The sequence below is a fragment of the Miniopterus schreibersii genome, assembly GCF_964146895.1.
Source record: "Miniopterus schreibersii genome assembly, chromosome: 11".
Taxonomy (NCBI): domain Eukaryota; kingdom Metazoa; phylum Chordata; class Mammalia; order Chiroptera; family Miniopteridae; genus Miniopterus; species Miniopterus schreibersii.
In genome coordinates this window covers 8,300,647-8,313,872 of record NC_138111.1, presented here as the reverse complement: position 1 = coordinate 8,313,872, position 13,226 = coordinate 8,300,647, and the positions used below count along the sequence as shown (strand labels likewise).

At 45.5% G+C, this 13,226-nt stretch overlaps 1 protein-coding gene across 7 annotated transcripts in view; it reads right to left on the bottom strand.

The window, feature by feature from the left end:
- DENND1A (DENN domain containing 1A) overlaps nucleotides 1-13,226 on the bottom strand; it is a 405,631-nt gene that overhangs the window by 160,769 nt on the left and 231,636 nt on the right. For all 7 annotated transcript variants that reach the window (XM_081150732.1, XM_081150734.1, XM_081150736.1 and 4 more), the window contains one exon: nucleotides 5,298-5,343. In XM_081150732.1, the coding sequence (XP_081006858.1) occupies nucleotides 5,298-5,343 (46 nt within the window). The remainder of the gene's footprint in view (nucleotides 1-5,297; nucleotides 5,344-13,226) is intronic.

Sequence of the window (13,226 nt, the reverse complement as noted above, 5' to 3'; positions counted from 1 at the left end):
CTGTTCTGGCTGAATTCTTATTTATCTATTAGGCTTAGGCATTCCCTCCCTCTGAGCAGCACAGCCCTCAAGGCCAGGCACGGTGTCTCCCCTACCAGAGCCTACGGCATCCCAAACTCACTGCAATTCTTCCACTTGTCTGCATCTGCTCTAGACAAAGCTCTGTGAAGGCAGGCTTAGGCTGCAGTCACTGTTCTAGACAGTTTCCTAGTACGAGGCCGTGGCTGGGACGCAGGAGGCTCTCAAACGTTACCGGGGAAGGGGACGCCTGCTGCACGTCTACCGCGGGCCAGACGCTGGGCTGTGCCGGACGTGTACAGGACTCATTTACGGAATCCTCACCACAGGCTAAGAGCTGGGTACTGCCCGCTGGTACCGATGGAGAAACCAAGATACAGAGACAACATACCATGCCTTGAGTGACTACAGCTGGCAGAGTTCAAGTAGGGGGCTGTTAGTGCATTTATCAAATTCCACAGGCGTGCCGCTCCCATCCCTGGTACAATGCCTCCAGCACTGCAGACCAGGGGAGAACGGACACACACACACACACACACACGCAACAATTTTGTTGAAACTCTGTTTCCCTAGAAAATGAGAATGAGAATGATGATCCTTGGAACCTAAAATAGTGTCCCTGAAACACTATTTTAAAGCCACCAACTTAACGTAAACGGCTTTAAGGCCACTGACAAAATAAAAACTGTTGGCTGTTGGTCTTTGTTGGATTCTTTAGGTGCCAGGCACTGTGCTAGGCACCCTATAACCATCATCTCCCTGTATCCTCCGACAACCCCATACAGGAGGTATAGCCATTGCCCTTGCTTTGCAGTAAAAAGGAAGCTCGGAGTGAATTAGCACCTCAGGTCACACAAGCAGGAAGGAGGGGAGCCAGAATCCCAAGCCCGCCTGCTGCCCCTCGGGCCTGGGTGGATCTTCCTTTCCAGGCTAACCTGAGCCTCTGTCTGGAACCATGTCATTGTTACCATCTCTCCATCCTCCTTCCTGACCACTGTGCCACCATGAACAATATAAAATACGCTGATGTCACGTGGAGGCTGTACACCAAGCATTGTTTGTGAGGCTTAGAAAGGAAGGTCTTCATTTATCAAAAAGAAGCACCTGCTGCCAGACGTGACCTGGCACCTGCTCCCAGACATGGCTCAGAAGAGGGGCTACAGCAATATTCCTGAACTAAACCGGGGTCAGAGAATAAAAGGAAACAGTCACTGTGTAATCTGGCCACGTCTTGGTATTTCCTAGCTGCCAGCTAACATGCACGCTCTCCAAGAAGAAGCTAGGTCTATGCCAATTCCCTTGGCTATCCCGCTAACTTACCACTAGACTCGAATTAACGTTTGCTTAACTGAGAGCGATATAAAGAGGCAGAAGGGGGTAAGAATGAGGAGGAGCTATATACATGTTTCTCTAGAAGGAAGGCAGACTCTTTAAGGTGACTAGGTTACCATTTAACAAAGGGCAAGGGCATCCTGTAAGAGCATGAAGACTAGAATTAGGTCTTTCCCCAAAATAACCTTTTCCCAATTGAGAACACTAGGTTATAACTTATATTTCTTTTTGTGCAACAAATTTGAGTGTCATAAAAATGGTTAAAAAGTCTTCCTATGGTAGCTTTTTCTAAACTTTTATGAACATCTGCCACATTCATTTGAAGTTTAAAAAATTCTGGCACATATGCAAAGGCATAATAAGGTGCCTATAGCTTTCAAGAAAAAATAACAAGACAGTCAAAAATAAGCCTTTTGCTGAATTGCCAGTGAGAAACTAACATGGGGAAGAGATGGGCTTCCCGAGCTCCTTCCTTCAAGAGCTCGCCTTTGGCCCCAGGTGCGAGCTCCTGCCCCAGGATTACAGCCCATAGTTCCTGGAAGACATCTCACGGGAAGCACCTCTCTCGTCTGAAGGGTGTAACAGAACCACATAAACCCAATCAAAAGCATGACTAGAGGGCTCCAAGTCTGAGTTAAATCCCCAGGAGGAGATCAGGGCTAAATTCCAAGACTGATAGCTCACGGCTGCCCGGCACGCCCTGGAAATGCTGTTTTGTTGAGAGTGCCCAGCTGGCTTCAAGTGGGCCGACTGCTATTCTTCTTTCAGTGCTGACCACACAGGAGCTCAGCATGCAAGCTCCTCCCTGCTCTAGCTAATGGATACGGCTAAGACTAAGATTTGTCTTGGCCGGTGCTTCCCGAATCTTCTCACCTTAAGGCCTTTCGAAGGCTGAGCAGAGCAGACTTGCACCCACTCACCTAAGTGCAAAACTCTGTCACAAGTTTTAGCTTAAAAATTTACTCATATTTTGCACCGAAATGTTTTATTAACAAAAGGCCTTGTTTTGGTTTTGATCCTCACACCCAAGGACATTTTTTCCTTTGCTTTTCGGGGGGATGGGGGGAATGAGGGAGAGGGAGAGGGAGAGACATCAGTGTGAGAGGGGAGAGAGACACATCAATTGGTGGCCTCCTGTACTCACCCTGACCTGGGGGCAGGGATGGAGCCTGCAACCAATGTACGTGCCCTTGGCTGGGATCGAACCCAGAACCTTCCGTCCAAGGCCGACGCTCTAACCCCTAAGCAAAACTGGCTAGGGCAGGCCTTGTTTTAAGTTACTTACAATCATATAAAAGTAAAACAATGCACTCTGTCCATCTTTAAGAAAAATGATGGTGCTGGGTTCTCTGAAAACAGTGATGCTGTGGAGGGCTCTAAATGTGCTCCGAATTCAGTTTCCCAGGCACTCACTCAACCCTTTTCCTAAAGCACCTGCTCGGTGCCTGGCCAGGTGCTGAGGACACCACAGTAAATGAAGCATAGTCCTTGTTCCCAAAGAACTCATGCTTCAAGGGATGGTGAAAAGAGAGAAATGGGGACGCAAACAGAGCAAGAGGGACAGTAAGTGAAAGACAATGACAAATGGGAGGACTTGGAAGAGCTGGCGAAGGGCAGGGCCTGGCCAAGCAGAGGTATGGGAATGTGAGGATGGCTAGGGATCAGTGAGCACACTGGCTATCAAGGGACAGTGAGGAGACAGAAGGCTGACAGCAGCAGAGACTGAGCAGGACTCGGGGGCAAGCAGAGGGAGACTGGAGGGCAGGCCACTAAAGGTAGAGTGAGCCAGTAGAAGCCAACCCACAAACGCTGGGACTATGACTGGATTTTATATTCGCCTTCATACCTCCAGGACCTCGCGAAATGTCTGGAACACAAGAGGCCTTCATTTTACTTAGCAGATAAATGAATAAGCTTTGCAAGAATCCAAGAAAAGCAAAGAAAAATGCCAATGGAGGCAGTGAGGAAGGAACAGGGCGAGAGACACTTAGATTTGGTGACTATTTAGAAAGAGCAAGGCAGAGGAGCAATCAACCCTGCTCAGCGCGCCCCACTTTGGTGACTGCATGCAGTGGCACCATTCACAGGGTGTGCGTGTGTGCTTGTGGAGCTCTGAGTCTGAGACATCTGTAGTAAACCTAGGTGAAGTTCAACTGGTACTTGAAACGCTTGGACCTGTGTTGAGAGAGAGACATGCTACTGTCAGAATCACAGCTGAGAGTGGCTGACATCACCTTGGTAGCTGAAACAAAAAGCCTTGACGAGATGACCAGAGGGCACGTAGAGAAGCAAAACAGGTCAGGTCTAGGAACCCGGACTACGCTGAAGGTAAGGGAATGAGAGGGATCCGCAACAGCCTTGCTGGCACAGTCTGGTGGGCAGGAGGAGGGGCAGCAAGGAGCTGTGCACTCCAACAGACCAAATGGTATTTAGATTAGTGTTCAGACTCTGTAACAATTGGCACCAAAGGCCTATTAGGAAGTGTTCAATCTAAAATTTTCACACAGGAGCTTTGAATACACCCCCAAACTTGACAAACAAAGGTAAAATACCCAAGAAATCTCTTCAATCTGATCTAAATACGCCACCCAAGATAGTCCATAAACTGTGTGCTGTATGTGCTCAGGGCTGGGTGATGACAAGGAGGAACTGTTAACAGAATGTAGGAGCCACATGGCCGTCCTGTCAAATTAGAAATTTGAGCAGATTTCTGTGGTCTATTTTGATCAAGATTCTCAATGTCAAACAAACAGGTTTTTCGATAACCAACTTGTTTCATTTTCGTAAGCACAATAGCACAGTGTGCAACAGTTAGCGAAGAAGCAGGTGGTCCTCGTCGACGTGAAATGCAGGGACCAGAAGAAGAGAAGTAGCACTTCCTTTAAGACATGCAAAGCATCATCACAGACGGGTATGGCTTCAGATTTTCCCTCTGAGAGCTGAGCTCCTGTGCAAAACAGGCAAGCCCCCCACCTCCCACCCCATTTTGCTCTAGTACAAATTTAAGCTCTCTCCAAGGAGGGAGAAGTGTGTAGGGTTCATATCTGCACACCAATAGCACTCACAAAAGCACAGATAAGTCCTTGAAAAGAACTGCTATCTAATTGGTACAGCCATGCAGAAAGCAATCTGTCATCAGTCATAGCTTTACCAAGCGTTTCTACATTAGGGGCTCTACGCTGAGGAACTAAGTCAGAATGCAGATAAAACCTTATGCATAAAGATGTTCACTGAAATGCTACTTATATTGTGAGAAACGATAAACAACCCAAGTGTCCTACAATAACAGGAAAATGGTTAAGTTGTGATACAGCCAAACAGCAGAATGACAGGTAGCAAAGTTAAATTTATTCTTACTGAGAGTAAAGAAAAAGGTGTAGAAATCCCCATGCCATAATATTACGTGGCATATAAAAACATAAAATTATATATAAAACACATATCAATTATATACATTTATACAAAATACTCATAAAGACTAGGAGGAAGAATAGTAAAATGCTAACTGGTTGAATTTAGAATAATGGTATTGTAGATAATTTTAATTTTCCTCTTTATACTTTTTACACCACATTTTCTACAATAAAAAATGTTACATTGTTGTAGTGATTTAGACTAAACATCATTTTGAAAAGCAAATAATTTCCCTTCCCTCGTTCAAATCTTTGAGGACTTTTTTCCTCCTGTCTCTTCGAACTTCACTCCCTCACCCATGAAAACTGACGATCCCCACGCAGAGAGGAGAAACACTGGAAACCAGGGCCAGTGGAAAGGCTTAAGGGCAACGCTCGGCTGCGTGCACCTGGGAGGGCACCGGGCACAGGTGCTGCTTCCACACGCTCCCACGTGGGGAGCTGTGAATCCACACACATCTTTTCCACTGCCACATAGCAAAACAAAACAGCAAGTAGGGAGACAGGGGGTGGGGTGGGAAGGCACCAACTTACCTCCATTAAACTTAAATGGATTCCTATGAGGTAGGGCATGGGAGCACTGTGAAGAGAAACAGAGACACACAGCTGCTTTAATGTCTGTTGCTTCCGACACAAAATTACAGATGGTTCACTATTTGGAGAAAAACTGTTTTAATAAACGTATGCACAGTTACATTTCCTTTCACAACAAAAACCCTAATATGACATTTTGTTCCCAAGTCTAGAAACTTTAGAAGAATTTCAAAATATGGGTGGCACTAGAAGCTGCACAGGTGGTGGGAAGAACCGACTCTCGCGTTAGTCCCTAAATAGCAGCCAGGCAACTGCATGGCCTCAGTTGCCTCATCTTTAAAATGGGATCTTGGAAGCAAACTCGTAGAGGTTTCTATCAGAATGAGAAAATAAATATACATCAAGTGATTGGTAGAGTTCCTGGTTTAAATGGGAACTATTATTGCCACAATTACAACAGGAAAAGCAATTAACAAGGTTGGAGAAAGATTTTTTTATTTGTTGTTTCCTTCTGCCATGTGATCTAACTGTCCACTCTGATTCAGCACAGCACATGGAGAGCTACCAGCAAGCATCTTCTCCCCAGCTGCACACATGCCATCGATGACACTACAATTCAAAAGGCCCCTTCAAACGACTTCATTCACAGGGCAGTGGGTTTCTAGGTTGGAGACTGAGCAGGAGGTGAGAACCCAACTCCAAAAGTTTGAAAGCTGGGTATTATGGATTGACTTCCTTTGGTTTCAGGATTCTGTGTGCCTGTGTGTACACACACACACACACACACACACACACACACACTATCATTTACGACATTACTTACCAATGATAAATGTGCTGAGCATTACATGAGGAAGTTCCAATTCATCTTCCTAATCCACAGAACGACTATACAAGGTAGGTATGATCCCCATTTTAGAGGAGGAGACAGGCCCAGAGAGCTTAAATCACTTATCTAACGACATAGAACAAAGTAAATGGCAAACCTAGAATTTGACTTCAAAGTTTCTTCCTCTGTGCCATACAGACTCTGTGATATCAAACCTAAAACTCCCAAGCCCCCCTCCTACATGACCTTTATCTTGGGGGTAGGTGATGGAGGTCAAGAAACAGGAAGGAAGGGAGCAATCGGCAACTTTCCTATATGTCTCTCCAGCATGTGATACATCCCGTGAAAGGTGCAAAGGGTATTTTATGAGCCAAGGAGCGATACCTGGCCAGATACCTTTCCTCTGGGGGCAGCTGGGGGAGTGGGAGCAGACGTAGGGGATGGCTTTTTTGGAGAGGGTTGGGGAAACAAGGAGTGATAAGAGAAACAATAGGTCTGCTTCCAATTTAATACTAAGGAGTTTAGGCTTTTATCCTGAAAGCGATGGATAGGCAATGAAGGTTTTAAAACATCAGTTGTGCATTTTAAAATTGCTCAAACATTTAAAAATAAGAAAGGGCACAATTCCCTCATTACCATTTGACAAATAAAATTCTTCAAGCAAAAATCATTCCCCGGAATATAAAATGTCCCCCTTCCTAAGATCTCAGCAGTAATATATGTGGGGAGCCTGTAAAACAGACTTGAATATTAGCAGCACAGTTTGGGAACTATTCTTCCGGAAGACTTTTGTATTTGACAATAGCCAGAGAAAGAATTATACACACGACTGCGGTGAAAGTGGAGTTGTCTTTTTTCTCCCTTCTCTCCTTTAAAAATAGGTGTCTGCTGTGCGCATTCAGCTTCTCTTCGCTTCTAGGGGCAAGGAAATGCCCTACGATATTTTCCCCCTTAAACTGTAAACCATTAGTTTAGCTGCCAGCTACACAAATGCTCAAACTTCCCAGTGTGCCTGGCTCTGCTGTCCAAGTTTTTTGCAGTGTACACTGAAATGAATGTGTTTCTAATTAAGTAGCTTCAGGAAAACGACAGCTTCAATGTCAAAAATACAAAGTCTGAACCCTGGCAGGAAGTCTTAGGACTACAAATGTCTCATCTAGTGGAACCTCGCCTAATGTAATGAAAGGAAGCAGGAAGAGTGCAGAATTCCAAGAAAATGGCCACTTACTAATGTGTCCAGAAGCACAGCCTGACACATAGGAGGGAGGAAAAATCAAATCCACAATGTTTAACCAAATCTTATCAACTTTGCCAGCTCCTACTTTCAATCATGCAATTGACCAATGACCCCGACTTTTACTTAGCACTTCAGAACTGGAATTGCAATCAATGAATTAATGCACAGAAAAAGACATCCCGACAACTGTGAGAAAGAGGGGAAAATAAATACCGACAGCAAAAGCCTCTGTATAATTCAGCACAAACAGAGGCTCTTACCTGAAAAAAATATTTTCTAGAATTTCAAATATGTTGGTTTTCATGCCATGCCCTTTGTCCTGCAATAAAAATCAATGACATCCTGAGAGAGGAAGAGGAGCCTGACAAACGACTGCAGATGCAGGAAGGGACAAAGTGGGACTCACTCTTCAGTACTGTTAAGTGGGCCTTTTTTATAGCCCAAGAATTTTCCAATGAGTTACCATGGCCTGCCATAGAAATGTAATTTCTTAGCCAAGTATTGTTAGGGCTGCAACAGCTCTGTATTTAGAAAATATTTAAAACATTTATTCTGAAATCACAGCAGCTCCATGTTTCGTATGAATGCAAATTTAGACACATACCTTTTACACTGTCATCATTTGCTTACAAAGCCTCAAATGCTTCCCTGAATCTACTGCATTTTTTGCTCTGCATATTTACTGATTACAAATTCCAAGTGGGAAGAAGGAAAAACACACACACAAAAAAACCTAGAATCTCCTTAACATCTCAATGTAACTAAGTAATTCCAGGTGTGTTCTGAAAACAATTTCTATTCTCATTATACCTCAGTAGTCATTGCTGCTGCTGACTCATTTTCTTTGGAAACTTTCCTATGGCTTTTTATTGTAAAGGGAAATTTTTCTGAGGGGGAAAAATCACTGACCCATGATCACGTCATCTTAACACAACCACTTTCATTATTGTACTATTCTCCTCCAATACTGGCCTACCCCAAACAAACATTTTTATATCTCTGAAATTACAGAGTGCCTGTATTTTATTGTTTTCTCCTTGGCTACATTAACATTTCCCATATTTTACTATAATATTTGTGATTATTATTTTAAAAACTGTGTAACAGTCCACAAAGGATGGATATACCATAATTTACTGAACACTGTTCCTAGAATTAGACATTAAGTCACTTCCACCTTTTCACTATAAGTTACATTTAATGAAAACAAACAACTTCATGTGCACAAATTCTCAAACATGGAATTACTAAGTCAAAGGGCAGGGCTGTTTGTTACATCTTTTGTTGTATCTTGGCAGAGAGTTTTCTAGAACAGTGGTACTTGCCCAGTGGAAATCTTTCAGGACTGCGGCAGGGATTAGAGAAACCTATAAAGTGCCTAGCACAGGAGCAGCACATGGCGGGCTCAGTAAGTGACTGTCATCACATCTAAATGGGTTCTCTTTGAGTACCTGGCATGGATGGCAACTCTGGACCCATCCTCTTATCATCTAAAGAATGGTTTCCTGTTCCTGCCCCTGTTCTGATGGATACCTGGCAAGCCTTGGTGAGGTTGGTCAAGACTCCATGATGAATGTGGGGTGCTAGACCTGCGTCCTCCCTACACATGGGCTCCTCACTCCAAGCACACTCTCCTGTCACCTGTCTACTTACTGAGCTCAGTAGGGTTATTCTTTTTTTTAAATTCTCACTTGAGGACATGCTTAGAGAGACAAAGGGAGGGAGGGGGACAGAGAAAGAGAGAAGAGAAACATCTATGTGAGAGAGAGACATCGACTGGTTGCCTTCTGTACGCTCCCTGACCTGGGATCAAACCTGGTATGGGCCCTGACCGGGTGTCAAACCAGCAACCTTTCGGTGCCCAGGAGATGTTCCACCAATTGAGGCACTTAGGCCAGGCTTTTACTCTTGATTTTATGTACTACCAAGAAGGCAAAAACTACCAAGTAAACTATGATTTATTACTTTCTTATCATGTAGAATGACAAATTTTAAAAAGCACTCATCACTCTTGGGCATACGCTGAAAGGAAACTACAGCAAAATGAACTGGTTAAGCTAGTCCTCAAAAAGCCCTTCACACTCAGATCCGACTCACGTGAATCACTTTCTGATTCGGAGTCATCAATGTCTGTTTTTCCCAGGGTATCTCAGAACAAAACATAATAAAACTTCATCTACTAGAAACTACCTTCCTTTATTAGGTCCCAGAAAGAACTTGTTTGTTGTTTTTCAAGAAAATATGAATGCAAATATCTGTTTCACTAATAGCAAAAAACAAACACACACACACACCATGTTCTCTGCTCTGGTACCTTTCAGCGTTCACAGCAATTTTATATTTCAATGCAGAATCTGATTGAAAGGACATTTTAAACAGCAATTAGACACAACATGTGCAGAACCAACAAAAGACATCACTAAACTAAAGTGGTGATAATATTAACAGCTATGACCAAGTCCACGCATAGGCAGGCCATGATACCTGTGTCACAACCGCCCTGTGGCTAACAGCGACTGTGCGATATCACTGTACACCTCTGAGGAACAGAGCAGGGTATATCTGCACTGGGCCTTCGTTCTCTGGGAATTATTGCTATCTTCCACATTTTCAGAATGGGAGACAGGCTCAGAAAGGTAAAGTAACTTGCCCAAGGTCACACAGCTAGCAAATAGAGCCATATTCAAACTCAGGGCCGTGGAACTGAAAGCACATGCTGTGCCCGTGGTGCCCTATGGGGCATACTCAGTACTCCAGCCAAAGGAAGAAGGGAGTGCTGGCAGCCACGGGGGCCATGCGGCCAGAACTCTTCCGAACGCTGGGCCTGGGACGCACTCCGCTTCTCTTCCAGGTAAGGCCCACAGCATGAGCTCATTCCTCGCACTGACCAGGCATGAATATGGATGCTGCAGGCTTATTAATGGCCCTGTGGTCCCTGTTCATTATTAGTGCACTTTCACAATTTGTTTAATTCCTTTCCCCAGATAACTCGAGCCCTCTTAATTATGTTCCCTTGAGGTGAGCAGCAACTAATTGGAAAAGAGTCAGGTGAAATAAAAAAAACCCCACACGCTGGCTGCTCAAATACATAAAATACAGCTTCTAAGACAAGGAGAGGAGGGGAACATTGGGTAGAGGTAGGAGGGCCGACCCCCAGGTGAGCGACACCTCTTCTACCTCAGAAAGGAGCCAGTTTAGAGCTGCCCAGGGGTTTGGAAGATCCAGTTTTTCTTTCCTTTTATCCCATATAAATGCATAGTTAGCATTACAATTTACACCTCACAGTACCCATCTCACTTCTGAGGCACACCACCTTAACCAAGTACCCCGATGGGCAAAGGGAATCCCACAAGTCTTTCCTCAGCTCGCCATTTTTCAAGGAAAGGAAAACTCTGAAACAAGTCTTACTTGTTTGAGCCTTCCTTCCTTCCTCCCTCCCTCCCTTTCTTTTTGAAAAGAAACAACAGTGTGAACACAGCTGTGCTAGCATTTTAAACTCTGTTCTGGAATGACGAGCCTGGCGTTGTTAGGTTCAAGGGTAAAGGAACAGGAGAAAGAACAGGAACAAAGACCACACAGCTCATCGCGCTGGAGAAGCCAAAGACCCACAGCTTTGGTCTTGCTGAGAGCGACCAGAGGGATGGTCCAGAGGCTAAAGTAACGGCCGGCTGCACAGGGAGCCGGCGAGGGCAGCCATCATTCACAGCCTTTGCCGGCACTGGGCTACGGCGAGACGGGCATCTTCTCACTGGACCCTCGCGACGGCAGTGTGAGGTGGGTACTGTCACTACCACCGATGTACAGACGAGGCAATGAAGGCAGGGAAGCCAAACAACTCATTCAGGCCACGCAGCTAGTCAGCAGCAAAACTGAGACTAGAGCCCAAGTCCGTTTTGCTAAGATAAAGCCTACTGTTTCCCAGACCAGCAACTACCCGGCCACGAAGGAGTGGAAGTAGGTCAGGAGGTTTTCTCGAACCTGCTTGAGGGCCAGCCAGCAGCTGTGCCTGTCCCTGGCCCCTCCACACTCTGTCTGAACACCCCCCTCACCGCGGGCACCTCTTGTTCCAAACCTGCCTCGGGCTCTTCGTGGGCCTCGGTCCCCTCTCCCCGAAAGTCCTGCTGAACCTGTGCTGCCCCTCAAGCCCCAGGCTCAGAGCGCCCCTGTGGTTGCTAACGCCTCTTTTTACAGGCTTTCGTCCAGGCTGTCCATTTGGCGTAAGTCATGTCAAAGTTGTGTGATTATTCTAGATTGTCACTCACAGGAGAAGCGGACTGTTTCCTGTTTCCTGAGTCTGCAGCGGTCCCATGTGCAGAGCAGGAAGCCCGAGGACAGCGGGGCGGCTGCGTGCTGAGCGCTCGCCAGCCACCAAGGGCTGGGAGGGGGCTTCAGCTACTTCGCCTCATTTAATCCTAAACTATCCAATCTGTACCCTCCACTTCCCAGACTGAAAAGGGGATTCTCGGAAACTTGCGCGAGGTCACAGCTGAAGGTGACTCCAGCCCAGATACTTCTACTTCAAAGTCTCTTAGGTTATTCTGTTAAGTATGAACTTCTCTTACCATTATGTCACACTTAAGAAAAAGAGTGGTCATTTGATATTTATACCTGAAAAATAAAATAGCAAGTGGCACTTCATGGCCAGAAGAAAAGTGCATTTGCCTTACTAGCTTCAGTGAATTAACTGATGCTCTTTTTTGTTCTAAACAGGATTGAAGGCAGTTTACATGAATATGTTCAATACAGAAGCAAAAGTAGGAAAGGAGACCGGGGCAAAGAAGAAAATGCAAGCTGGGGTGAGGCTGGCACCTCAACTGTGTGCTGCGGGGCTCTGCACACCTGCTGGGATGCCCACAAATCTGCCTCTGAGGACTCCAGCTGCCAAGCCAAACAGGGAAAGAGGATCGTAACGTGATTCACAGTGTCCACAGAGAAAAATGTCACTCGGGTGCTTGAACTTTTAAAAAGCAATGGGGAGCCCTAGCCGGTCTGGCTCAGTGGTTAGATCGTTGGCCTGCAGGCTGAAGGGTCCCAGGTTGCCTTCTGGCCAAGGGCACGTGCCTCCGTTGCAGGCTCGACCCCCAGCCCTGGTCAGAGTGAGTGCGGGAGGCAACCAGGGGATGTGTCTCTCTCACATCGGTGTTTCTCGCTCTCTCTCTCCTACTCTCTCTCTCTTCCACTCTCTCTGAAAAGCAGTGGAAAAATATCCTAAGATGAGGATTAAAAAATAAAAATAATAAAATAAAAAGCAATGGGAGGGAGGGAGAAAATTACCATCTTACAATGATTTATAATGTTCTCAGTGTTTTCTATATGCTGGTCAACTAGTCAACAAATATTACTATGGATCAAGTACCACGGGGGCTGAGGACAGAGAAGAGAAAAAGAGTGCTGGATCCTATTTTACGGTTAATGGCAGACATTAAGCACACAGATTCCTGTGTGTGTGTGTGGCTGCTGCAGGGACACTTACAGGTGCTGTGACACCTCATTTCATCCTTGCAGCCATCCTGAAAGCCTCATCTCCATAATTCAGAGAGGAACCTGTGGCTTAAAGAGGTTAAGTGACTTGACAAAGGTCACAGCTGGTGAGGACAGAAAATACTGCTTGAAAAGTAGAAGGGGTGTGAATGCCATGAGCTAATCAAGGTTTTCTTGGGGGAAAAGGTATTCAACATTCTGCCTCTTTTTCAACCGGCCCTCCCTGATTTATGATCAACAGCAGAGGATGAGGGTCCCTGAGAGGACAGGAGCAATTCCAGTTTGGGAGAGGAGGCAGAGACCGCCTAGTTTCCACCTGCAATTTTGGCAGCCAAACCACAGGGCTCACCACAGTAGAGGAGCTTGGCGTGTGTGCAGTAGG